The 25085-nt window shown below is 41.8% G+C and overlaps 2 protein-coding genes across 3 annotated transcripts in view; one reads left to right on the forward strand and one right to left on the reverse strand.

Moving 5' to 3' along the window:
• The first annotated feature begins 9556 nt into the window (after positions 1-9556).
• Positions 9557-19986, forward strand: FBXO7 (F-box protein 7). Of its 2 annotated transcripts, none has more exons than XM_041481583.1 (9): positions 9557-9871; positions 11307-11601; positions 12559-12786; positions 14105-14246; positions 14709-14792; positions 15861-15953; positions 16911-17087; positions 17765-17802; positions 18173-19986. In XM_041481583.1, exons 1-9 carry the CDS (start codon positions 9750-9752, stop codon positions 18575-18577), a joined length of 1584 nt encoding a protein of 527 aa, XP_041337517.1. In that variant the 5' UTR covers positions 9557-9749; the 3' UTR covers positions 18578-19986. The 2 variants fall into 2 exon arrangements, with proteins under 2 accessions (XP_041337517.1, XP_041337518.1); XM_041481584.1 differs by lacking the exon at positions 9557-9871 and adding an exon at positions 10340-10560.
• The window catches only part of LOC121361160 (synapsin-3-like), a 39100-nt gene continuing 33096 nt past the window's right edge, over positions 19082-25085 (reverse strand). The window contains exon 9 of the mRNA XM_041481585.1: positions 19082-24617. Coding sequence (XP_041337519.1) covers positions 24485-24617 — 133 coding nt within the window. The 3' untranslated portion in view covers positions 19082-24484. The remainder of the gene's footprint in view (positions 24618-25085) is intronic.

Here is a 25085-nt window from a genome sequence, read left to right on the forward strand (position 1 = left end):
AGGCTCACATATAAGCCATTTAATCTAAGATCAAGATAATCTATTTAGGATGATTTTGTCCCTGAGTTGTATTTCATATTCTAGAGCTCATGTCAGGTTTCTGAAACTCTTATACTCCCTTCATTCACAGTGTGGGTGACCTTGGGAAACACTTGATCATCACCTTTACCTCAGATTGCCTCACATCTGTTGGATGAAAAAGCAAGTTATGAAGTAGTAAGGCAACTTCTCTGTGTAGTGGTTACTTAGAGAAAAAGTGACATATGCATCTGAAGTGCTGGTATGTCAAATGCAGAACTGTCTGAATTGTTGCTTGCGTACAGGGAATTGTTTGAGTTTTAAAGACAATCCTCTAAAATTATTTCTTGCTGTTTCTTTCACAGTACATACGTTTTGCCACTGCACCTTAACCTTTACAGCCTGCTTAGATATCTGACTTATTTCCTTACCTTCTTTCCTGCTTTAAGGAATCTCTATTTTCTCAAACATTTCAATGCTATTTGTGCGTTGATAATATACACAGACCCTATCGTCAACAAACAGAGCATCTTTTAATTCCAAATTCCTCGAACCTTCCTTCTTTTTGCTCAGCTTTGATTAAGACATAACTAAAACTTTAATACTGAATGATGTCCTGCTTTCCAATGTTTGTTACACAAGTGTCTTTAGCTTTTGACCTCACAATTGCTGAATACAAAACACCTGGGTTTTTTTATCGCCGGGCTCCATAGTATTAGAAAAGCAAAGAACTGAAATTTGTGATAACATAACACTGGAATATCTTTTTATAAAATGCATGTTTTATGAGGGAGAAGTAAATTATGATTCTCTGGAAATTCCTGTCTCCAAAGCAAAATATGGGCTCTCGCTGAAATAACTTAAAGCTCTCTTATGACTGTCAGCGAAGGCAGCCAGTGATCTCAGGTGGAATTTCTCTCAAGGTTCTTGTAGCAGGCAAGAAGCACGAAGGTAGGAACTGTTGCCTCAGCCTTCAATTACATTAAGGGAAAAGATGTCAGGCACCAAGCTCTTCAAATACGAGAAATACCTTTGGGAGGGGCGCTGTTAATCTGCTTTTACTACTAATGCAGGGGTGTGCCAACTTAGTCTGTTCATTCAGCACTTGGAAGGCCATGCTGACTGCCACAAGAACTCCTGTGCTCACACTAAGAACCTAAAGGCATCAGAGACCCCTAGAAAGCAAGGGAGATCAATACTGCTTCGGGTGATTGATGTTTGCCCTGCACTTTTCAACTCCTCAGAAGCCTTTAAAACAATGCTCATACAGCCAAATAAGTGGACCTGATCCTTGCTTTCATTTCAGTGGCATAAATCCTTTTAGTTTTCACCTCACAAGTCCATTGTTCACCTTACAAGTCCATTGTCAGCATGTTCAGTACATAAACGCCAATTAATCCTAGCATGACCCAGTCTGTTGAAGTTGTGCCTTGTTAACCTTTATTACTAATATTAATTCTGTAAACAAATGAAATTCTATTACATGTCCTTCACACCCACGGAGTAAGCCTTAGGTAAGAGACGGTGAAAGCCAGCATGAATAGAAAGAGTATGGAAAACATTCTGTGGAAATTTTCTGTTAAGGGGCAGAATTATGGCAATCACTACTTTTTTTTTTTTTTAAGAATAACACATGCAGGTGCTGTCACACGCCAAATGCAGGAGTGAGAGTCAAGGTGTGCAGCTATGTGGCTGTTCCAAAATGGTAAGCTTTTTTCCCAATTTTGTCTGATTATCTTCAGCTAAATATTGCACTGTAAGTCAGGTTTCTGACAATTTAAAAAAAGAGAAATTGTATGACGATCTAATCCTGGTTCTAAGAAAGTATATAGGTATGAAGAATGTAGTAGAAACTACTGGACTGTAGGAGAATGCAGTAATCAATAAAGGAAAAATTCACACTGGGATGTACACAAAAGAAAGGAAATAAATAAAGGAATAGTCAAAGTGTGTTCCTGGTGTAAGGTGACAAAAGGAATATATTCTCTTTCAGTATTTAAGAAGCTTGTTCCTTCATTGCACCTCTATTAAGAAACAATATTCTGTACATAGAGTATTTATGATAAATTAACTTCTGGCAACGTTAGACATAACATAGTCCAGCCTCTTCTGAGTAATCCTCACTTTAAGGCCAGGATTAGACTCAAGCTTCAAGGACATATAACACAGCAGGAAAAAATACCATGTCTTTAGCATCTTCTCACCTTTGTCACAGCTCTGTTAACAACATGTTTGATACAGATGCTTTAATAACTTATGCATACCATGAGTTGCAAAAAATCAGTATCCATGACTTCCCTTAATGAAATTTGTACAAGGATGGATAGGCAAGAGGACTTTAGTTAATGATTTTATTGCACAAAGTCATCATTGTGGGAGCCGGCACAGATTTCTGATTCCTTGGATATCACTTTGGCAGGCTGCTGGTGAGACTGAATGGTTCTGCTCCACTACCCTACCCTTTCCCCAGACCCATGTCTTGGCTATTGTATTTTACCATCTGTCCTACTACCTGCAGAGTGAGCATGACAAAGCAATCCCAGTCAAACAGGAGCAGGTCTGTCTTCCTCTGTAACACCATCTTCTTTTTACAGAGCCTTCCTAGGATACACTGGCTTTGAGAGTTACAAAGTTTTTCAACTCAACCTGCTGGTCTAATACAATAAGGTAGGTCAGACACTGCTACATGAGATTAACTAAATGAGATTACATGAGAAGGGAATGCAAGGGTAAATTCAAAGCATATGTGAGAATTACATGGTGATCGCAAAGGAAGAGAGAAGGGTTTCCTGGCATGAGAATGCAGTGGTGTGGTTGAGTGCAAAGCAGGCTCTGAGCCACTGTGTGGTGGGACATAACCACACAACACAGATTCACAAAAGCTGAAGCAAATAGTTTCTTTCTGTGACACATCCCTACTACAAAAGTAAGGTTTCTTTGTTCAAAATTCTTGTATTGATCCTGATTTTCACTACCAATGACAACTACAGCTCAATTTCCTAGAAATAACAACACTGTTTCTCAAGACAACTTCAAGTCTTCCCAGTGCTGCATTACAAAATTGTTTATTAGGGACCCATAATAACTTTATGATGGGCTTACCACAGAGGGGAGTGGCACATCCTTTTCTAACATGTCTGATTGTGATCATGACACCTGCCTATATATAAAACCATGCTAGTTAATTAGTAGCAACAGGTTTTGCTGGTTTCCCCAGTAATTTGGAGTCTATGAAGTCATTCCTGGATTTCTAACCAGCATCATATTGTCTTGGACGATCTTTTCCATAATCTGCTAGAAAACACATAAATGCACTTAAAACAAGCACAAACCCTCTGCTCCACCAAAAAACCCCACACCCCACCACCCTTTGTTAGTCTTCTAATTTAGTTTGAATTTAGTATTATCAGGTCAGATTATAAATGGTTGCAAATCTATGTTCTACCTAGCACCTCAAAAGAACCTGGTCTTTGGTAGATTTCCCACTATAAGACAGACAAAATGCATTATCAATATTGCCCTGATATTGGTTCTTCGAGGAATCCTTACAAAGTTATCCCAGGACACTATGAAAGAAAAAGTAGTCTCAGGGAAAAAAACATTTTGAGAACATAATCCACATTGTGACAAATTTTGAAAATGTACCCTTTAATTGTCCATCTCTAGTTCTTGCTGTTTTGGTTTTCTCTATTTTAAGCAACTCAAAATAAATACTTTAAGGTAGCAATGCTGTATTATGCACAACAGACTCCTGAAGTCACATACCCTACATGTTTTCCAAAAAAGTGTCCTAACTTTTCCTGCAAACATGCCACTTTCAATCCTGATTAATAAAGGTCAATTAAAAATCAATGTAAAACCAGGAAGACAGATTTTTCTATTATTAAAGACATGGATATTTACTAGATATTTATCTAGCAGGATTGCTAGAAACATTGATGCAGATAAGATACCTCATTCTCATGGCATTTTATTCACACTGAGGAACAGAAAACAGCAGTCTTGGTCATTACTGTGCTTTGGAGTTGATTAGTTCTTCTTTGGATCTTAAATGTATGTTGGGCAAGAAGCTGAAAGAAAAATTAAACTGCCATGGGAATAAAAGAAGTATCATTTCAGACTGCTTCCTCACACCAACAAGCTGTACTTCTGGACTCCAAAGCTGATACTCTTGGTTTCATTCCCAAGCCCCTCTCAGACTCTAGGATTGATTGTACAAGGTCAGTCAGATGACCGAGGCAGACAGAGCTAAGCAGAAGGAACTTGTCAGCTGCCTGACAGTCTAAATGAGAGCTGCCAATTGCACTGCTGAGGACAATAGATGTCAGACAAATTGCTCTGATTTCTATCTTCAGTAACTGAGCAGGCACAGACCAATATCTGTATGTAAATAATTCTCTTAATTCTTTTGTCTTCACAAAGACTTAAGTACGTTCAAGTACTTGAAGTAGAGAAAAAGATTTAAAACTCCTTCCTTTCAGTTTGTGTACCTGTCTCACCCTAATGAAGTATCCTACTTACCAGACTGTAGATACCATGTCTGGTTTCTCCTTTGTGAACAGTCTGCAAAAACTTTTAACAAAAATCACAATAAAGATTACAGATGAAATTTGCCTAAGAACTCAGCAAGCTTCTGATGTAGAAAAACTCACCATACTTGTCTTGTACAGGTTTAACACACCCATAAAAACACACTGTCTTAAACTGACCATCCTCAGAATAGAGTACATCTGAAAAGGAATTTTGTAATTGTCTTGCCTTGGTCCTGTACAAAATTCTTCAGTCTACAACCCACAAAATAATTTCTTTCACTTTCAAACATTTAGAAACCTCACTAGTTAACAAACACAAGACAAACAGTTCTCAAACACGATAGCAAATATAGATCTACCTAACCTGAAGTCCAGAAAGAACACTTTAGTTTCCCAAATATCTCTGCTCTTATCACAGAACTGGGACTGGATTTTTCAGTTTCTTCTTTGCTCCATTGTTTCTAGTTACTCTGCAGCATACTCAAGAACTGATACGGTTTCTGCAGCTCACTCAACAATGTCAAATCAAAAAGGAACAGCCCCAGGGTTTTAACCCTTTCTACACACTGATACTCCATATAGAAGATTGCCTCTCGAGGGAAAAGAAATATGAAGTATTGATGGAAGAGATATATTGGTAGGAATGCTTAAAGAAAACAGCAAATGACACAGGAGTTTGCTAAATTACATAAAGGCAGATGAACCCTCTTCCCAGCTACTGGGAATACCCACAGAAAAAGTAAAACTCCATTAAGTAAGCTCCTGTTCATGGTTTCCTGCATTCTGTGTAGAAAGTAATGCTATCCACTTCCCAGCTCATGAGGCAGCCAATCGATCTTACTCAGTGAAATCTTCAAACAGAAACCACAGGAGGAAATGGCCACCCCTACCCCACAGGTTGTGTCTGTGAGTATGTCTGGGACACTCCCCAGTTTTTCAGTAGCTTTGCAAAAGCTTTGTGTTACAACAGCTTTTCCTAAGTGTGGCTTTACTACTGATGCCCTTCATAAACGCTTTCAAGGCCTTGGAGCAGGGTTGCCAGAGAACTATTCATCTATGCCAGGCTGCAAAATAAATAGCATAGCTGCAATGCCTACACAGAATATGTTAACAATGGACAACTATGTTGGGAGGCAGTTGTCTGATGACCTGATGGAAAAAACCATTGTCACTGTTTGGATCCATTGAGTCAATGTTGCTGAGCTCTGTAACTGCCCTATCCCAGCACCTGAGCCAGGACTATGAGGCTCATCTTTACCAAAGTCCATTTAGCAAAACAAAAATCAGCGTCCTTGTTCTGGCTCTGCCCTGCATGCTGCCCTCACAGTTAAGAACTCAGGGGTGGTTCCCAACAGACAGGGAAAGAGTAAGAAACACTGAGACACTGAACAAGAATGCAGCAGGCATTATTTGTCTGCCCAGATTCAGACTTGAGTCCATCATTTGCACAGGTCTGTTCTAAGCTTTCTTCTCTGCTTTTCTGCCCATAGTCTGGCTCACTCACCAGCCTCTTGTATAACCATTCCCTTCCTTTCGGGCTGACAGTAGCATGAGGCACTCTTAGCCTAGGCAGCCTCTTCCCTGGGTTCACACAAATTGCAATCCTGCCATATTCCCAACAGGTAGACGCAATGATCTCCCTAAGAAAAAAATGAGCCTCTTTTTACCACCCAGAGAAATGTGATTTTAGTGTGCTAATGAAAAGATACCAAATTCTGACTTTAGTGCGCCACTTCAAATACTTTTGCACAACTCCCAGCAATTTGATACTGTTAAAAATATGGAGATACAAGAAAAAACACTAAAAGTGTCTGAAGCAATCTGGCAAACTCCGGGAAAACTGGTGGTCTTTTGGTCCATACAATCAAGATTTTAATCAGAAACAGAGAAGATAAAGCCACATGAGCAAACTCAGACACTGTTTAAGAGTAATCTGTAGACAGCCAACCTGAGATGGTGTAATGCAGAGTTCCACTCACTGTATAGAGCATTATATAGCATAAAGCGCTCTACAATACCTTCTAGCAGTAAAGCTGACCACCAGCAAGCTGCAAGAATTTAGGAGGTTGCCTCCACTGGCTTTCATTTGAATCTCCTCCACTGGCACACTTCAGACTTTGGCACTTCATCTCCCAATGATACTCCAGCCTTCATACCCATCTCCTTCTCATTCCACACTTTATCACATCTTTCAGTGTGACTCTTGTCATTCAAAATATGAGCATTGTAAATTAATATATACACAAACATATTTATTTATACATATTATAAAATACATTATTTGTAGTGGCAAATACATGAAGAGAAATAACAGAAAAGGTCCACTGGCTCACAGCTTTATTACCACACTCATCTTTCAGGAAAAAAATTTCCATGAGGTATGTAACTGAACCAAAGAGACCTTTACATTTTATAGTTCTCCTCTGCCATGGGACTACAGCTTTAAATTTCAAATTACTCAAGAGCATGCACAAGGGCTATCAGTAGGGTTTTACAGCTTTGGTGAAACAGGTTCTGTTGCCTGTGTTTCACACTTACTATGAGGAAAAGAAACATCCTCAATAAAGTACTTTGAGTAGAGAAACCACAGTCTTCAACAACCATTCCCAGCTACTGACAAAGAGCTTTCTTTTGTCACCATACAGTGTATTATCTTAATGAACGAGACTTAAAAATAATTCACTCTTTCTGATAAGAGTGAACTATGCTGAAAGTCAAAATTCCTCTGTACACAACCATTCTTTCAAGCCTCTAAGCACACAGGTTTCCTGTAGTATTTTGACAAGTTGCCCTTCCCAGCCATAGGTCAGCTTCATATATGGCCATCAAAAGTCTCCTGCCTGCAGACTGAGACAAAATTAAAATGGTGGAGAAAACTTGTAACTCAACAAATAACAACCTCTTCTTCTCAAATGATGCGTGAAGGAAAAAATAATGGTGGTGTTGAGTCACCAAAATTTGAAATTTGCCAGACTTGAAAGCTGAGGAAAACATTTTAGCCTTTCATCCTAATTGTTTCCTAGGAGGCTTTCCTGCTGTGTGGAAAATGTGTCTAAACTTTACATTGAGTGGAAAATGTGTCTAAACCTTATATTATAGCATGACTCATGAAGTTCAAAGGAAAAAATCACAGAATGTCAGCAAAAAACCTCACTGGTAACTTGGTCTAGCTGGTTACCTAACAATGACTATAGTCAGCTCCTGAGAAACTGAACCCCTTCATGTCACATAATGGCTTCAGCTTGTGCAAGCCACAGGAAAGGCGGTTCTGCTGTTAGCACCACGTCTGCAGCCGTGGACATTCCTCACACTAGGGAAGCCTCCTCCACCCTTCCAAAAGAGCACAGACTGAGATGCCATAGAGCCAGTGCCCATAACAGGAGGTGGCTGCAGCAGGGATAACCCTGAAGAATGACACAGAGTAGGACATTCACGGCCAAAGGAAAATGGTAATGATGTTGAGGCAGCAGCATGACACACTTTGGATTCAACCCTCTTCAAGAGAAGGCAAAGAATTTCTGAAAGGCACAGTGCTCCTCATGTGTTCTCCTTTCTACTTCTCTGCCAGTTCCACTCTCATTCCCCTCTGCGGCAGCAACCCACTCTTCTGGGTTTATTCAGGATGTGTCCCCATTTGATGATGACTGTGTAAGGACTCCTTCAAAATGGGCAGTGGTAAAGGGTGCAGCTTCTCAGGAAATCCCTTCTTGTCGTGGAAGAGCTGGTGAGTTACACCAAGCTGACTGTAATGAGCATCAGCTCTTCCCTGGTCCAGCGAGTGGCGTTCCAGCTCAGCAGCCTCTTTCCTTTCATCACCTCCAGTACAAGCCTCTCCTTTCCAGTGAGGAATTCATTGGCATGTTGAAGCCACAGGATGGCTGCCAGTTTGAGACATCTCTGACAGCCAACTCTTAAAAGGAATTGGATGCGACAGATATGGCCGTGTTCAGATGCATTAAGGAGATTTCACCTGCAGCCCAGAATAGTTTTTTGAAGTTTCAAGTCTCCCTTTTCCTATTGGGCCCCTACCTGCTGGAAGAAGATAGCAGGGCTGTTCCTACAGGGTTAAACAATGTGATTAGGGCCCTAATAAGCAGTTGTACTTGGTGGTAGCTGTGTAAGCTAAGTCTGGTGATTTCACTTATTATTTTAGTATTACATTCCTACAAAGAACCCCAGTTTTCTTGTGTTATTCTTCGTATGGAGAAATGTGATGCAAGCAGTTTTATTGTTAGAAGGAAAACCAAGATGATCTGAGAACATCCATTGTTCTAAGCTACCTCTGAATTTACTGCTTTTGAAAATTCTACGGAATTCATTAAATGAAGTGAAAACTTAAAAAAAATTGCTTTTTACATTACACCCCCAGTCAACATTATACTCCTGCCAAGTGTGCACTTCCTGATAAAAGATGTGAGGAAGGGCTTTTTTTCCAAGTATGAGAAGTGAAGGAGAACAAAAGCCAGTAAACTTCAGTTTGTATCACTTCACGTTTTTGTCGAGATTATGTGCTCACAGGTGTTGCAGTGTTGCAGCACTACCTCTGAGGTGACAACTAAGCAGTCTGGTCTAGAAAAAAACATGTTCCTTCATAAAACTAAACACTCTCGGGGGCAGCATCCTCCTTCAGCCCTCCCCTTTGCGCATTTCCACCCTCGCCCACAGTCTAACACCCAGCCAGGCTCTCCCTTGTAGTTCTGGCTACAGAAACACCACCTGGCCCGATGTGACACTGACAAGGAAGAGGGCAGCCGCCCAACCACCCTCGCCACGCGGCGTGAGGCAGCCCGGGCGCAGAAATTACTCCCGCCAGTGGCTTATCCCTGGCAGGGTAGGAAGCTAAGGAGGAAGGGAGCAGACGTGAGGCGCGGGGGCACCGCCGGGCCGCACACGCAGCAATGGCGGCTCCCGCACCGCCCGTGGGGGCGGGCGCAGGGCGGCTCCTCCCCGAGCGCCCAATCATCGATCGTCACCGGGCCACAGCGCGGCACGCAGAGACAGCGATCGGGGGCGTGCCGCGAGCCCCGGAGGCGGGGCCGGGGCCGGGCTGAGGCGGTTCCGCGACAACCAAAACAACGGCCCGGCCCGGCAGCCCTTGCGCCCGCGCCCCGTCGCCACCTTCCCCGCCGCCGCTGCCCGGCGGGGGCCGCTCGGGGCGTGAGGTGGGTGCGGAGACCCCTCCGTCCCGCTGCCGCCGCCATGAAGCTCCGCGTACGGCTGCAGAAGCGAACGGCGGCCCTGGAGGTGCAGGGGGCGGAGCCAACGCTGGGGGAGCTGCGCGCGCAGCTGCGCCTGGCCCTGCTGCCCGCCTGGGGGTACAGGTAGCGAGCGGAGCGAACCATCGCGAGGGGTTCCGGGGGGGGGAGGGGGAGGCGATGCCGCCCGTGCGCGGCCCGGGCCGGTGGGGCCGTACCATGCGGTGCAGGGGGAGGGATCTGCCCCAGGGCCCGGGCGCGGTGCTGCCCCCTGTGGGGCGGGCGCGGCGCTGCGGCGGCACCGCCCGGGCCCCGAGCGCCCCCGGGGAGTGAGAGCGGCCGGGCCGGCCGCTGTGCCCGGAGCGCCCCCGGGGAGTGAGAGCGGCCGGGCCGGCCGCTGTGCCCGGAGCGCCCCCGAGGAGTGAGAGCGGCCGGGCCGGCCGCTGTGCCCGGAGCGCCCCGGGCAGTGAGAGCGGCCGGGCCGGCCGCTGTGCCCGGCCCTCGGCCGGCCGGGCTCCTGCGGGGCCTGGGACGCGGGCTGCTGCCCGGCTGGGCGCTGCGGAGCGGGCAAACAAAACTTGGGGAGCGCTCAGCTGCGAAGCGCAGGTGGCAGCGCGGTCAGAGCTGACTGAGATTTCTGGCCGGCACTGAAGTTACAGAATGCTGCGGGGTCTCAGTTGTACACTTCTCTCAGGCTTCCTGGAGAATCTCGGTTGAAGTTTCATAAACATTTTATCTGTGAAGAACTCACGACATCCTCCGTAGGAAAATGAATCGCCTGTAAAAGGGGAGCGTTTTCTCATGCTGGCTGAAGGGTTTGTGTCACAAACTTGAATGAGGTCCGGCGTGCTGGTGTTTCACTGGTGATTCACACAGCAGCGTGGGCAAGAGGAATCTGAAGTTACTGCTTGGCTTGCCGCAGTGGGTGCATTTTATAGCTGCTTCCCTGCTAACCAGTTTAATTTCTGGGTTTTTTTGGCCTGAAGTGTCTTATTACCCTCATTTGCAGCTAGCATTCTATAGGACACCTGCTGATCATTGAAATTAATGTTTAGCTTGGTGAGAAAGCAAGTTGGTTGAGTCTTCAACACTATTTATTTTTAAATAATCCGAGACAGTAGTTTATTTAGGTCTTGTTTTCCTAGCTGTGATATCTTCTATTTTGAGGGACACTTATTTGCTTTCCTTCACAGCTGTTTTATGACCAATTTCTGTAAAGGAAATTTTATTTACCAAGCAGCTACAGCAACTTAAAAATGTACACGGCAAGAAACATGGGAGAAATAATTTCATATAATCTTTTTTCCCCTCACTATTTCTTTAACATATGAGTAATTAATAATGGATTCAGCCCTGTGGCACAATACTATTGTAATATGCAGTATGCATTTCTAATTTTAGAATCATAGAATCATTGGGGTTGGACAAGATCATCAAGTCCCCTCTTTGACCAATCACCACGAGGCCACCTAAACCGTAGCACCAATTGCCATGTCCAGTGTGTGGCTATCCAGGTGTAGCCAACCATGTTTCCTTACTGTTTTTTAAAATTATTTTGCAGTTCTGATACCACGTTTTCAATAACATTGAACAGAAAAGATGCTCTCACAGAGGATCAGAAGACCTTAACTTCATATGGGATTGTTTCTGGTGATTTGATATGCTTGTTACTAGAAGAGCCAGATGGACAGCCCAGCCTACCTCCTCCTCCTGCTACTCCTGCCCCACTTCAGAATGGTCATGAGCCATCCACCTTGACCCCCAGCTACAGTCAGGCCAACAGTCCAAGAGAAGGGCAGAATGAACAGTCTAACAATGAGAAGGCTCAGGTGGAATTTCAAGAGAGTGATGAGAGGGTAAGTACATGGGAATTTTCCTGTAAGGCACAAGGCAAAAAGGAAGGTGTCCTGTTGTCAGTTGCTGTACTATATAGGAGTGAATTTCTTGGGAATATTTGGCTCCTTATACTTGTCTGATACATGCTCAGTTGTTTGAATGGAAATTTGTCTCTGGTCATTGTATATTACTGTGGCACAGAAGAGAACCAAAGTGTTTGAGGTTTACAGGAATGTTTGCTGGAACATGTACTTAAGGAAGTAGGGATTGTGTTTCTTGGCTGTCTCAGTGCTGTCTTCTTGAGGAACCGATTTTCGATTGGGGCAGATACAACAGGCAGTGTCGAAGACAGGCTCTTATCTTTTCCCCCTTTCCTGACCCTTACCTTAGGTAAATTAGCTTACAGTTTTCATTCTATGGTTTTTTTTTTAATAATGTGTCTGTGTGTAGTTTTGTCAGTTAATTAATAACATGCCATGATTAGAAGAAAGGAAGCTACAATGAAGCCACAGTCCTCCTCAAGTGGCAGCAGGTGCACTCCATTGATTGATTTGTTTTTTTTTCCTCCTCTGCTGTTTAGGCCTGTTGTGTTTGTTGGCAGCCCAAGTTGCCATTTTGGTTACTTTCCATGCATATTGGCTAAATTCAAATAAATGGTGATACTGTAGTGATTAAATTATTCCTGTGTATGTTGCAAAAATTCTGATGAAGGTTTTGTATATTATGATCACTTTGCCTTCAGTTAGTATATGCAACAAAATGACAGACCTTTTCATGAAGGGTTTGCATTATAACGATTAAAAACCACAAAGACTACACATATAATCCCAGTCTCCATCTGGAATGCTAGAAAATGGAGGTATAATGAATCCATACAACTTGTATGGGGAATCAGGCTGGAATAAGCAGCTGTATAGTGTTGATGTATATAGAGGTGTAATATTCTGAACAAATACATGCTTTGCTTTCCCCTGAAGGCAGGATCCAGCCTAGAATTTCCTTCTGGACTAGTTCCAGAAGATGCTGACCTGGAAGAAGGTACAGGTTCCTATCCCTCCGAACCCATGCTGTGCAGCGAAGCTGCTGATGGTGAAACACCCCATTCCTTAGAGATGCTCTACCTGTCTGCTGAGTGTACCAGTGCCACTGATGCCTTGATCGTTCTGGTTCATCTTCTCATGATGGAGACAGGCTATGTACCTCAGGTAGGTAGGTGCAGCACCAAACAGAAGTTTCTGGGTCAGTGTGGGGAAGCTGTGGAATATACAAGCTGCATCTGAGGATCTGCTTCTGCCTTTCTATATGTCATTAGGCTGTAGGGGCTGCTGAAGGATCAGCTTCTCAAAATTCCCAGAAAGTTTTCAGGCTGAAGACTGGAGCAGCTTTTAGGTGTGGTTGAAGAGGCCTGTCCTTGTGTTTCTGTTGGTCCTCAGCCTCACTGGGACCCAGCTGAACCTCCTGCTTCTGCCTTCTACTATAGAGCATGTGAAAATGTGCTTAGATCGTAGCTCTTCCCCAAAATACAGCCTTAAGTGTCAGTGTCATCTCAAGGATATTCTGTCAAGTGGTGCTTAATGGGTCTAGGTCTGCCAAAAAAGTGTCTAACTCCATATTCAACTTATTGTCAAGTTTGGCTTTGGTTTTACTAATCTGTAGAGGTGTCATACTCAAGCACCTATAGCAGTACATCTGTGCAATGTATGGATTCACTTTTCCCCTTTACATTTGCATTTTATGTTTACTAATAATGGCTGAACATGGAGAAAAAGATTTGGTCTCAGTAAGGTGTTTAAATTCTCATCCTTTTTCTTGCAGTGAGGCTGACTAAGCACATGTGGGTGTCTGGTTGACCAATACCAATTTAATAAATCTGCTAAGTTCATTGCATCACCATAATTTGAAATACTATGTAAAGAATACATTTGCCACTAGGAATAAAGTTTATGGCAATGAGCAGACTTGGAGGTAGGGAAGATGAATGCTGTGTAGATTTAAGAGGAAAGAAGGAACCTGCTTATGGTTATATTGTATCCCACTCTGATAATCCATCTGAGCTGTTTCATACTGAAATTGAAAGCAAGCCTGTTAGTTGAGTCAGGTTTTCTAATTAACTTTAAACTATCATTCTTAAAGCCCTGTCAAATACTGTAAGTTCACAGAAAAAGTGCAGTAGGTTTTTTTTTTTTTTTTGAGCAGCAAATTAATTATGTTCAGGAGTTGTCAGAATGCTGGAATGGATGACAGAATGAATTATGTGTCTCAAAGAAAGAGGTATGAGTGCTCACTCAATGTCTGTTCCTATCAGGACAAAAATTACTGAACTTCACTTAGATTTGCTGTTAGTTTTGGGGAAAATGTGAATAATCATACATATTCATAATCACTGTGTCATTAGAACTGATCTAAGAGTTGAATTGCAAGCATTATTCTGCCATTTCCTAACTTCTGATCCTTTTCTCACCCCTCAGCATTGGTACATTGCAAAAGTATGACAGTGTGTTTGTTACCCCTTAACATTTGTAGGGGATAGGAGCCAAGGCAGTCTCAATGCCAGAGAAATGGAGAGGGAATGGTGTTTATAAGCTACAGTACACACATCCCCTTTGTGGAGAAGGTTCTGCTGGTTTGACCTGTGTGCCTCTGGGAGATCTTATTGCTATTAACGGTAAGTCAGTCAAGTCTTCATCCTGGATGCACATTCCTAAGTATCACCATTGTTTAGGAAGAGAAAACTTAAGTGTGCTTTTGTGTGTTTTGAACTGCACTTTTATTACTTGGGTTGCTGAAATGCAGAAGATGCCACTTCCTGATGCTGAATACTCTTTTCCAGTCTCTGTGTTGACTGTTTTTTCCCTCTTGTTGTAAGAGATTAATCCTTAAGAGTTTCTGCTGGCCTTTTCATTGTAATATTGTAGAAATATGTTTGTTGTCTCATTTCATAGGAATTTTGGTACACATTGCCAGACATGAAGGAAGTAGATTTGCTTCAGCTACAATGTTTTGGCTTCTTTTATGTTTTTTGCAAGACTTAAAACTTCCAGACTATGTATTACTTAAGTATTGAAGTGGTCTTTGTTGTCTCTCTGTGTTTTAAATTTTGAAATGTCTGTCTTTCTTTTATTTGTAGCAACATTAAAAATCAACGAAGAGATTAGAAGCGTTAAGAGAATCCAACTGTTGCCATCATCCTTTGTTTGCTTTCAGGACCCAGGTATGCCTGAGCTATGATCTCGTAGTAGTAAACTTAAAAGTAAAGAAGGGACACAGTGGGGAAGAATATGCTTTAGTAGAATACCAAATAAGTACAGAATAGCAAAAAAGAATAAAAGTGTTGTTACCATTTAGGTTGGTCATAACTTCATGGTAAAAGGATTTTAGAGTGTAGCCATTTACTCACACTTTGTTGTTAGAACAAATTGTATTTCTTGGATTAACAATGTAAGGAAAGAGCCTTGCAAAGCTCAGTTTATCCTTTGGCCCATGTGCCTGTTATTTATGAGGTCCTAGCCATATGTGTGAATCTCTGGGACAGCAGTGCTGAGTGATATCCCTGGCAGCTCAGGGCTTCAGAGGCTGGTGGTGCCTACACTCTTCTTGTGGTACTGTAGTTGTTAAATTCTTTTTGTCAGAAAACATGCGCTGACCACATAAATTTCTCCAGAGTGCCAAAATGAGAGTGAAAATTAAGTTGAGGGAGGAGAGAAGGGCAGATCCATGCAGATCCTTCTGAGCACAGACCTGACCATCCTTAAATTCTCTGGAGAATATGAGTTGCTTTACTGGCAGTCCAGGCTGACTCAATTTCTTATGTTCTGTGTAGCCCTCAATATACAAGTCCAGTTGAAGGGTTGTAGAAGAACTGAGTGCTGAAATGTGTCCAGTATAACACTAAAGTCTTCTTGCTCCTTTTTCTTCAGAGAACAGAATGGAAGAATACTTTTGTCAGAGAAATGAAGGTTGCAGGCTCTTAGAACATAGATCTGTGTTAGGCAGGAGCTTTGAAATCTGACGAAGGAAGCTCTGACGGCTTGAGAAGTCAGTTTTTTTCTAGAGAACTCAAGTCTGTCTCTTCTAAGGCTGAAGGGAAAGCTTAGCTCAGTCATGGTTTCTAGTTTTTCAATGACTGACTTGTTGCAGTATAATTGCACTCTAGCTGCACTCTGCTCTTATCAAGATCACAAGCAGATTAAAGTTGCGCTAATAAGAAAACTGTAATTCTTATATAATTGTTGCATTATAACCTCTTGAAGTTAAGCTTTTTCCCTCTCTTCTTTGATAGAGAAGGTTGCAGGTGTTTACAAAGACCTTCAGAAATTGTCCCGTCTCTTTAAAGACCAGCTGGTTTACTCTCTCCTGGCTGCTGCCCGACAAGGTGAGAGAAAATATTTACAATTAAAGATGGTAATTTTTGAGGATGGAAGGAAGGGAGTCAATCTAGAGCCTGGAAGGAAGAGTGTTAGAAACTGCTGTTCAGTGATAGACATATAAACAGTAAGCATAAAGTAAAATATACATGCTAAAGAAATCCTATTGACCTTTGTAACTCAGAAAACGTTAATATAATTCTGGTTTTAATTTTTGATTGCTCTAGTCTCACTTCAGAGTGGCTGTTTTCCATGCATAGTGATGAGGAAATCATACCACAATAATTTTGTAGCAATAGTTCGGTAGTTTTGATCTATTTCTGTGTCAAAAGAGAAACATTTATTTAGCATCATGTTTGGAAGTCTGACCTCAGGAATTATCTTGTTAGGAACTGGTCATTGAGGGCTTGGAAAGGGTAGAAGGAAGTAACCCAGGCTGGTGTTTGTGAAGCAGTAGGAAACCAGGCTTTCTCTGCATACTTACTGCCATAAAAGGTCTCGGCTTTGTATTCTGAAGACAATGGAATTCCCTCTAGACTTCAGTGCATGAAGATTTTATGTGAAGCATGTGCTCTATATTTGTGTTTTTTGCAGGGTCATGAAATTGGGCAAGTCTTTTTTCTCCTTTACTTATTTCTTAAGCATTTCTTAATATTTCTTTATTATTCTATAAGCATAATTTGGTGTGGAATGTTTCTTAGTGTAGTGCTTGGTATAAAGTGTCATTTGCCCTATTTTGTGCACCTCTTAATAGGTAGTTAGAGTTGCAAGACATCTGTTTTGCAAGGAGTCACATTACAGTAGTTGCTCAGGAAAGTGGTGTAACTCAGGCATCAAAGAGAGAGGATGTAAGGGAAAGATTATAATGTTCTTTCTTTTTTTAAGGGTCTTTGGTGATAGAAGCACTACCTAAGTGGTGTTGAGTTTACTGTATTTTTTCTGAACTTTCTTTCTCCTTTCTGTAGCTTTGAACTTGCCAGATGTGTTTGGGTTAGTAGTCCTTCCTCTTGAGCTCAAGCTTCGGATTTTCAGACTTCTGGATGTCCGTTCCCTCATCTCTCTCTCCGCTGTTTGCCGTGATCTCTACACAGCTTCCAACGACCAGCTTCTCTGGAGGTTTATGTATCTGCGGGATTTCCGAGGTAATGTTAGGCACATCTTTTTCTAATTACATTCTCATGTTAACAGAGGGTTAGTTCTGACAGGTTTTGATAAGAGACTCCTCAGGTAACCAATAATGATATTGAAACACTGTGAGTAAATGCAGTTGTGTGTGATACTAATCAGTACAGTTGGTCAGGTGTGATTCAGGTGGATGCAGAGTTTTTTGCCAAGGAAAGTGGTTGGCAATCTTCTGAGCTGTTACTGATGCTCTACATGGTTCATCCCATTGTGTGGTGCAGGCTTTCCTTGTTTTCATCTGTTTCCTTTGCTACCTTTGTATTAGCTACTGCAGATATTAGAAGTGGAGGGAAGATACATTCCTCCTTCAATTTCTCACAAGAGAGTTAAGAAACAAAGGTAATTAAGGGAAGTGCTGTCAGAAGGCGGAGGTAGAGACAATGTTTCTGGGATTTCTCTTTTTAATAACATTTGGAGATGATGCTTTTCGTGGACTGGGTGTGCAAGTAGATTACCTGTCAAATGGACCTGGAGCTTTGTATTTTTAAAGCTACATTATCTTTAGAAAAAGATGTATTGACCAAAAGTGTTTTTCATATCTTGATTATTCTTTCAATTCTGACAAACTGCATCTTGTGCCACTGTATCTGTGGCACAAGATCTGTTTCTTTTCTTAATGCTTTGCTTCTCTTTGTAGATCCTATTGCAAGGCCTCGTGACACAGACTGGAAAGAAGTAGGTGGCTTTTTTATATAATCACTCTGAGATCTTAGTTTGAGAATTAAGTATAGACTTTGGGAGGCAGTAACTTTGAGTTAAAGTTTAGCTTAAAAGCATGGTGTTCTATGTATGCATGTTGATGTTGGTCAGACTAGCGGAAAGGAACATCAACAAATTACGTGGTGTGTGCTCCATGGGGGTTAGAGATCTTCCAAGGGTGCTGTGCCTGGTCTTTGGTGGGCAGGGGAATTGCTGCTCTGAGTTTTCAGACTGGTGAGGAGCACTTTTTTGAGAAGTGCTGTAAAACTGAGTGCAGTTGCTGAAGCTGGAACACTTAGAGAGCTTTAAAATGTTCTTTTTTTTTTTTTTTTTTTTCTGTCTGCAGCTATACAAGAAAAAGTTGAAACAGAAGAAGGAAGCCCTGAGATGGAGGCACATGATGCTTCTGCCCCCTATACCTCATCCAATCCCCTTTCATCCCGACCCATTCTATCTTAATCCCTTTCCATCCAACCCATTCCCATCAAATCCAATCTATCCCCCAATGATCATTGGGGGAGAATATGATGAGAGACCAACACTTCCATATGTTGGAGACCCAATTAACTCACTCATTCCTGGCCAGGGGGAAGCACCAGGTCAGTTTCCTCCATTCAGACCACATTTTGACCCCATTGGCTCCCTGCCTGGAGCAAACCCTACGCTTCCAGGACGAGTTGGTCCCAGTGACAGGTTTCCACCTCGACCCAGCCGGGGCCGCCCCATGGACATTCGCCGTGCATTCATTTGATTTTGCTTTTTCCTGCAGGGAGTTCTATAGTTGCTGAGCTTGCTTTCTAACTGTAGGAGATTGCAAATCCCAGGCACTAACATCTGCCTTCAGATTGTGTCAAGAACATGTGTGCATGGTGATGTCCCAACCGCAGAGGCTGGGTTTGTTTTGTGCTCTGGTAGTGCTGTATCACCTGGCACTTAAGGTCTGTTCCTCAAAGAGCTACAACTTAGAGCAGTTTGTTCTGCTGCCCCCCCTCCTTGCCCTTAATCGTCTGTGAAGTGCTACTTAGAGACCACAATACCGGCCAAATCCTTACTGCATCAGATAAAGAGCACTTTAAATACAAACCCTCTACTTGTCTGTCTTATTTGAAGAGTTTTACTCCGTTGCCAGGATGAAAGGTTTTGTTTAAAATCTACCCAGCTAATTAATAATCTTTAGTAACAAAAATGTTACCATATAGAACAGGATACTGCCGCTGTTATGGTGGATATGTGTTCATGGAAATTTTTAAAGGTGTTGTTTCCTTTTTCCTTTAATATTTTATTAGGTAAAAAGCGTTTTTGTATTGTTACTTAATGCACAAAGAATACAGCAAAGGGATTTTCTTTACAATGGAAATATTCGAACACAGATTAATTCATTTTACAAACAATTGAGTAAAGTCATGCCGCAGTGCAACTCAGAAGTCTAAGCAGAAGCAGAGCAACTTTACAAAGAATCAGCAGCAAAACTTTTGACTTTGTCCTTCACTTTACAAATAAGGATCTGTAGTATGTGACTGAATTTACTGTGTTTGAACTAAAAGTGGTGCAAAAATGCATCTGTTCTCCCTATCTGACATACTTAAAGGCTGACCTGGTTACAGTGGGAATGGAATCACAACAACATGAGAAGCAGAATGAATTCTGACTTCAGTAAATTCCACTTAGTTCTGTTGCTGAAGTATCAGATGATATCTTGCCAAAAAGAAATGTGTCATAGCATGTTATGAGCACCTTTCAAGTGTTGTCTTACTAACTAATGAGCAGCTAACAAGACCACTGTTAAAGTTTCCTGATGAGATGTGCAAACTGATGCTGGAGCTCAGTTAAAGGAAGACTGGAATGACTGAACTTTGCTAGAACTTTTAATTTCTTACGTATTTTTTAAGATGATTGATCTCAGTGTTTCTATAAATGTGAATGGTACTAATGACTGTTGTGACAACTGATATTATTTTCTAAAACTTTTTTGAAATTCCAGCTGTGGGAATGGAATGACATTTCCTGTTAAATACAAGCTATTTAATCAGTAATTCTTATGTGCTTTTTCAGGTGAGATTTCAGTGGTTCATCTTCTCGTTTTGTATAAAATCAGCTGACATTAGTAAGGCCAGGGAGTTTTGCCAGTGCAAGTAAAATATAATACTTTATTTTGCTGTCGAAAGTTGTATTGCTTCTTTCTTCCTTTTCTTCTTCACAGAGATAGTTTTTCTTCCCTACCAAGATTAGCCTTAACTTTTAACTTTTTCCTTCAGTAGTTGAATTGCCTTGTTCCAAAAGCATTTTCGCCAGTGAAATGTATAGTCAGATCTCTTAGAGTTTGCAGCAATTCTTTATATTCCACTGACTATAAAAAGGAAAAGGTAAATCTACACTGTATTGGTCTCGCACCATTTTGTCCTTGAGGTGCTTCAGCAATCCATAAATAATACTCAGATAAGGTTACAGAGCTTTAACTGATAAAATAATTCATAACTTACCTTTTTCCTTTTTTTCCAAGCTATTTCTGGGAACAGTGATCACATAATGCATGTGAAGTTAATTTTGTGGTGCCATTGGTGCTCACATTGCCAATGCCTTGATGGCAGTCACATGGTTTGCCCTGCTGGTAAGCCGTGTGCTGCTGTGGAATCGGGCCCTCTTTGCCATGAAGACAACCATGAAGTCATACTTCTGCCAGGCTGATGCCAGAGGTTCAGTTTATCCTGGATTTTGTCATTGAAATGTTTGTTTTTAAGTAATGAACTCAGCCCTTTTACACATACACCACTAAGTGACCTGAAGATATTCCTTCCCTTTTTTTTTGTTGTCCCTCCCATTGTAGTAAAGATGTTAGGAACCAAATATTAAGAAACCTGACTTAGCTGGAACTGTAAAGTTGCTTAAAGTGGAGTTCCTGTTATTCATAAAACAGGGTATAAAGTATCTCAGGACCAACAGTATAAAATTAGAAGACAAAACAGAGGAAATACTTGAAAACTAGCTGCTTGCTTTTTTCATTTGCCAGCTCATAAGTCAAGTGTGTGTATTGTTGCTGTTGCAAATGATAAAAGAGAAATCACAAAAGATTAAATGCCTTAAGATGAGCATTCCTTACCTGTACTATTCATCAGTATCTAGCACTGTAAAGAGTGCTGCTGAGTCACTTAGAAATAACTATTATCCTTGGCTTTTCTGTGTATTGTTTTATCTTAATCATGAAACTTCAGGGCAACCAGATGAAGGAACTGAGCCACACGCAAGTTATAAGATCTTAGGTACTTGCCTGTGATTAGTGGAAGACTATAAAATACCACTGCATTTACAAGTGGTATTTTTAAGCAGGACTGCTGTTCTGCTGGACTGTAGCTTGCCTGGGAATGTGTGTTCCATTCCACTTGAAATACCACACCTAGCTATGACAAGCACGTCAAGGTGTTCTTCAGTTTGTAGCTAAACAGCAAAATGTAAACTAGTTTTCCAGGTGGTGGGTATGGTTGAGTATTGTAGCTGTATCCCAGCTACTTCTTGGGCTGGACCCAAACACACAAACCTACTCATGTTTCCTGGCATCCATGTGAAGAAACTTAAAGCAAATAGAACAAAAGAAGCTTTGACCAGGTGCTCAGTGTTAACATCTGTGTGAGAAAGATCCCAAGGTGTGCTGTGGAACATGTGTGCCTTGTGATTTAAATGTAGCTTCTCTTTACCAGTTTTTCTGTTGTTTTCTTACTGCCCCTGCTGTTATATTTAGGTACCTAAGTGCCTTGTGGGTGTACCTTTGTTTCCTATTCATATGAAAGAAGAATACTCCTTGTATTCCCTCTTCTCTTTTTGTAGAGGGTAGGGATTTTGGAGTAGAAAGCCAGCATCAAAGGTGATAACTTGAAGATGGCATGTTGCATTTGTGAATCTCCAGCTAGCCACATCTAGTGTGTGAGCATCATAGCTGTAGATGGGAAGTGTACTGTTGGGACAGTTACAGGACACAACAGATTTTCATCATTCTAGCTTTAGAAATCAACTCAGTGTTCTAAAGCACTTCTGTGAATAGAACTGAAGGTGCTTTTTCGGGAACTATGGACTAACTAAATTAAGCTGAGAGTGCCTGTTGTTTGCACTTGATGTTGCAACTTAAAGCTAGGTGGTGAGATGCAATTCTGTTTGTCCTTGAAAGGTGACAGCTGGGCACTGTAGGCAAATGAAGAGATTGAGTCACTACTGGGTATGAAAGTTGACCGTGCGGCCCTGTTCCTATGGTCTGTCAGAGTACACCCCTGCTGTGTTCAAATGCAGCCTCAGCAAATTACCCAGCTGTTGCACTTTCAGTGATGAACTGCTGTCGATTTATGGGGCCATGTCATACTAGTCACCATTCCTTTTTTATATATATTCTATTGTTGAGGGAATCATGGAGTTTCAGGGGATAAAGCAATTGAGGATTCTTGCAGTAAACTTTCATTTCTGTCTCTGCATCTCTAGTGACCATTCAGAAGGAAAAAACATAAACCATGCTGAGGGAAGTGCTACAGAAGAACATCCTCTTCCTATAGTGAAGCCTGTTAATCTGCTTCTCTTGCAGGGACGCTGCTTGCTTAAGGTCATTTCTCACTCTTTTATTGCTCCTGGAGACAAAACAGCAGGGACTGGTTTGTTTTTTTTTTTTCTTTTTCTCCACATGATGACATATATTTATGATGCTACATGGTAAACTGCTTATCAAATCCTGAAGGACAGCACAGAGCTGAGGAAAACAAAACAGAAGACAAACCATCAGAGTATAAGGTAGTTCTGTAATACTCAACTTGAGGTATAAATCATGGATCCAGATGAGTCTCTTGAGGGACTTCCAATCTGGAAAAGCTATGCTGTTGCTTGCCATTATATGTGCAAAGGCCTGCTCAGCAGTAGGTCATACAAGGTCCAGATGACTTCACTGGATTTAGATGTTCATTACAGGTGCTATGCAGGAAGGATTTCCTTGTTTGGCTGTATTCCCACCAGTGAATCATAAGATCCAAGATGGCTAATGCAGCTGTTGCTTTTGCTGCTTTGGGGATCTCCTTGTTTAAGTGACAGCAACGATCTGGGCCATTGGTTCAAATATTTTTTTGACTTACTGACATCAGTGGGCATTCCTAAGTATCATCACGGTAAAGTTGCCAAGGGAAGCACAAAGCCAAGTCTGGCCTCAAAGCTGCATGTCAAGGAGGTGGGATGAGGACTGGCACCTGCATTAGGTGTATTTCAAAGAGACCTCCCAGGGTGCAAGGGGTAGGATCTCAGCTGGTATAAATAGCTATAAATACATGGATTTACCTAGGATGAGTTTTTTCAATCATGAACACAGCTTGTGTGGGTTTGTCATGTTCTAGCATATGTGCACAGCTTCTTTCAGTGTTGCAGAATTAGAGGAAAAGCGCATCAGCAAAGATCCATCTCTGTCTTCTCTGGAAGAATAATTCTTGGGAGTGGTCAGGGAGAACTAATACTGATTGTTACTGCTTGGGACAATCCCATACATGCCCTCCTGTGGCTTGGTGTCTCAGGAAGGACCCAGGTCATATTTGTGAAATATATTTTTTGTGAAATATAATTTTCCAGTTCTACTGCAAGTTTGTCACCTTACATTCATTCACCCCAGCAAAGTCAGTGGGAATTCAAGGCGGGAGACAGGATTTCACTCCATCTCTCTGTCCATTCAGTATTATGGAACACTCAGCACACAACTATGTGCACTTCATCAGATCTGCTATTAATTAAGCGTGTTCCTGAGGGACATACACAGCCAGATGTGACCAAGTCACCAAAGTGCTTGGAGTTTAGCTGGGTTTTGTCTGGAATTTGTGTGAACTGTGAGTGTGAACTCTGGTGTTTTCAGGGGCAGGGGAAGAAGTTGTTTTTTGTGTGGAAGACCCATTTCTTAGGTTATTTTTGAACTAAGGCTACAGGGTTAGAACATGCCATTTTTCTCTCAGACCTTGGGAATCACGTGCAGGGGACATAAATGCAAGGCATGAAACAGATGTTTTATCTGCTATGAGCAGAATGATCTGGAATAAAGCAGCAGACCATCTGGCTGACCTGCTTGTGTGATCTTTGGTGCTTACTGATGCCTGGTACCGTATTTATCTTGAACGTAGTTTTGCTCTGAAAAGTGACCTTTTATGAAGTTGCTGTCATGAAATTCCACAGTTCACTGGATGCTCAAGCATGCTCACTTTGTCAGTCAATGGACACTTATTCTTGACTCTGCCGTTGCATGTGTGTTTCTGAAAGAAGCCTAATTTTTTTAAGCTTGATCTTAACAAGAATTCAGTAATTGGAAGTTAACAATTGTATTGACTATGTACAAATTAAAATAAAACCTAGTTTGCACTGTCATAACTGTGTTGACTCCACAGGGGCAAGAGTAAAATTTGCTTTACAACTCAGTCATTTGAACAGATATGATTCTGATTATGCACAAAACCCAATGAAATAGTGACACTTATATACAGTCACTTTTCAGATCATTATTTGAATATTTTCTTTGTATTAAAACAACTATAGTTCTATAAATTCCCTTTACCCAGGTGTTGTAAATCGCTGGATTCACTGAGTGTATTCCAGGATGACATCAGGTGTGACATAATGTAGAGTGAGGGCTGACAAAAGCACAGATCCAGCTGCAGGACTATTAATCAGAAAACAGGCTAGCAAATGATTTCCTCAGGTTGCGGATGGTCTCAGCCTTTGCTTCATCTTCAGTGGCATTTCCTCGCTGAGATGACTCAGATATGCTGAAGCTGTTTGTCAGGGACTGCGATTTGCTGAAAGGGAAAACAGAGTGAACTCTCAGCAGGAGAAGGTGGGAATTCAAAGCTGGTTACTCATGCTTTGTGTTTCATCACACAGACAAATGCTAGGATAAAAAGATAGGTTTGCATGGAAAATATCCATGTGCTAAGACATCCAGGAATGGGGGAGGTGGCACAGAATGAGGCATGGGCAAATGGCTCAGTCCAAACTGGTAAGTGTTGGTGAAAACATCTGACTTGAAGTATGCAGTTGCCATTTGGTGAAGCTGTTATGAGAAACCCTGAAGTAATTTCACTATTAATACAGAAGAAGAGATTAATATTAGAGGTCACCTGTCTTTCATCAGCCTTACCAGAAATGATGGTTTTGGCCTTTCAGCTGTGAGAGCCCCAGAGGCTGGGTAAGTTGGTATGCAAATCCCCTGCAATGGGTGCTGTTTCCTGCCCTCCCCGACCTGTCTGCTCTGACTGCCAACTCTG

Source organism: Pyrgilauda ruficollis, unplaced genomic scaffold (assembly GCF_017590135.1).
Source record: "Pyrgilauda ruficollis isolate IOZ18807 unplaced genomic scaffold, ASM1759013v1 scaffold56, whole genome shotgun sequence".
Taxonomy (NCBI): Eukaryota; Metazoa; Chordata; class Aves; order Passeriformes; family Passeridae; genus Pyrgilauda; species Pyrgilauda ruficollis.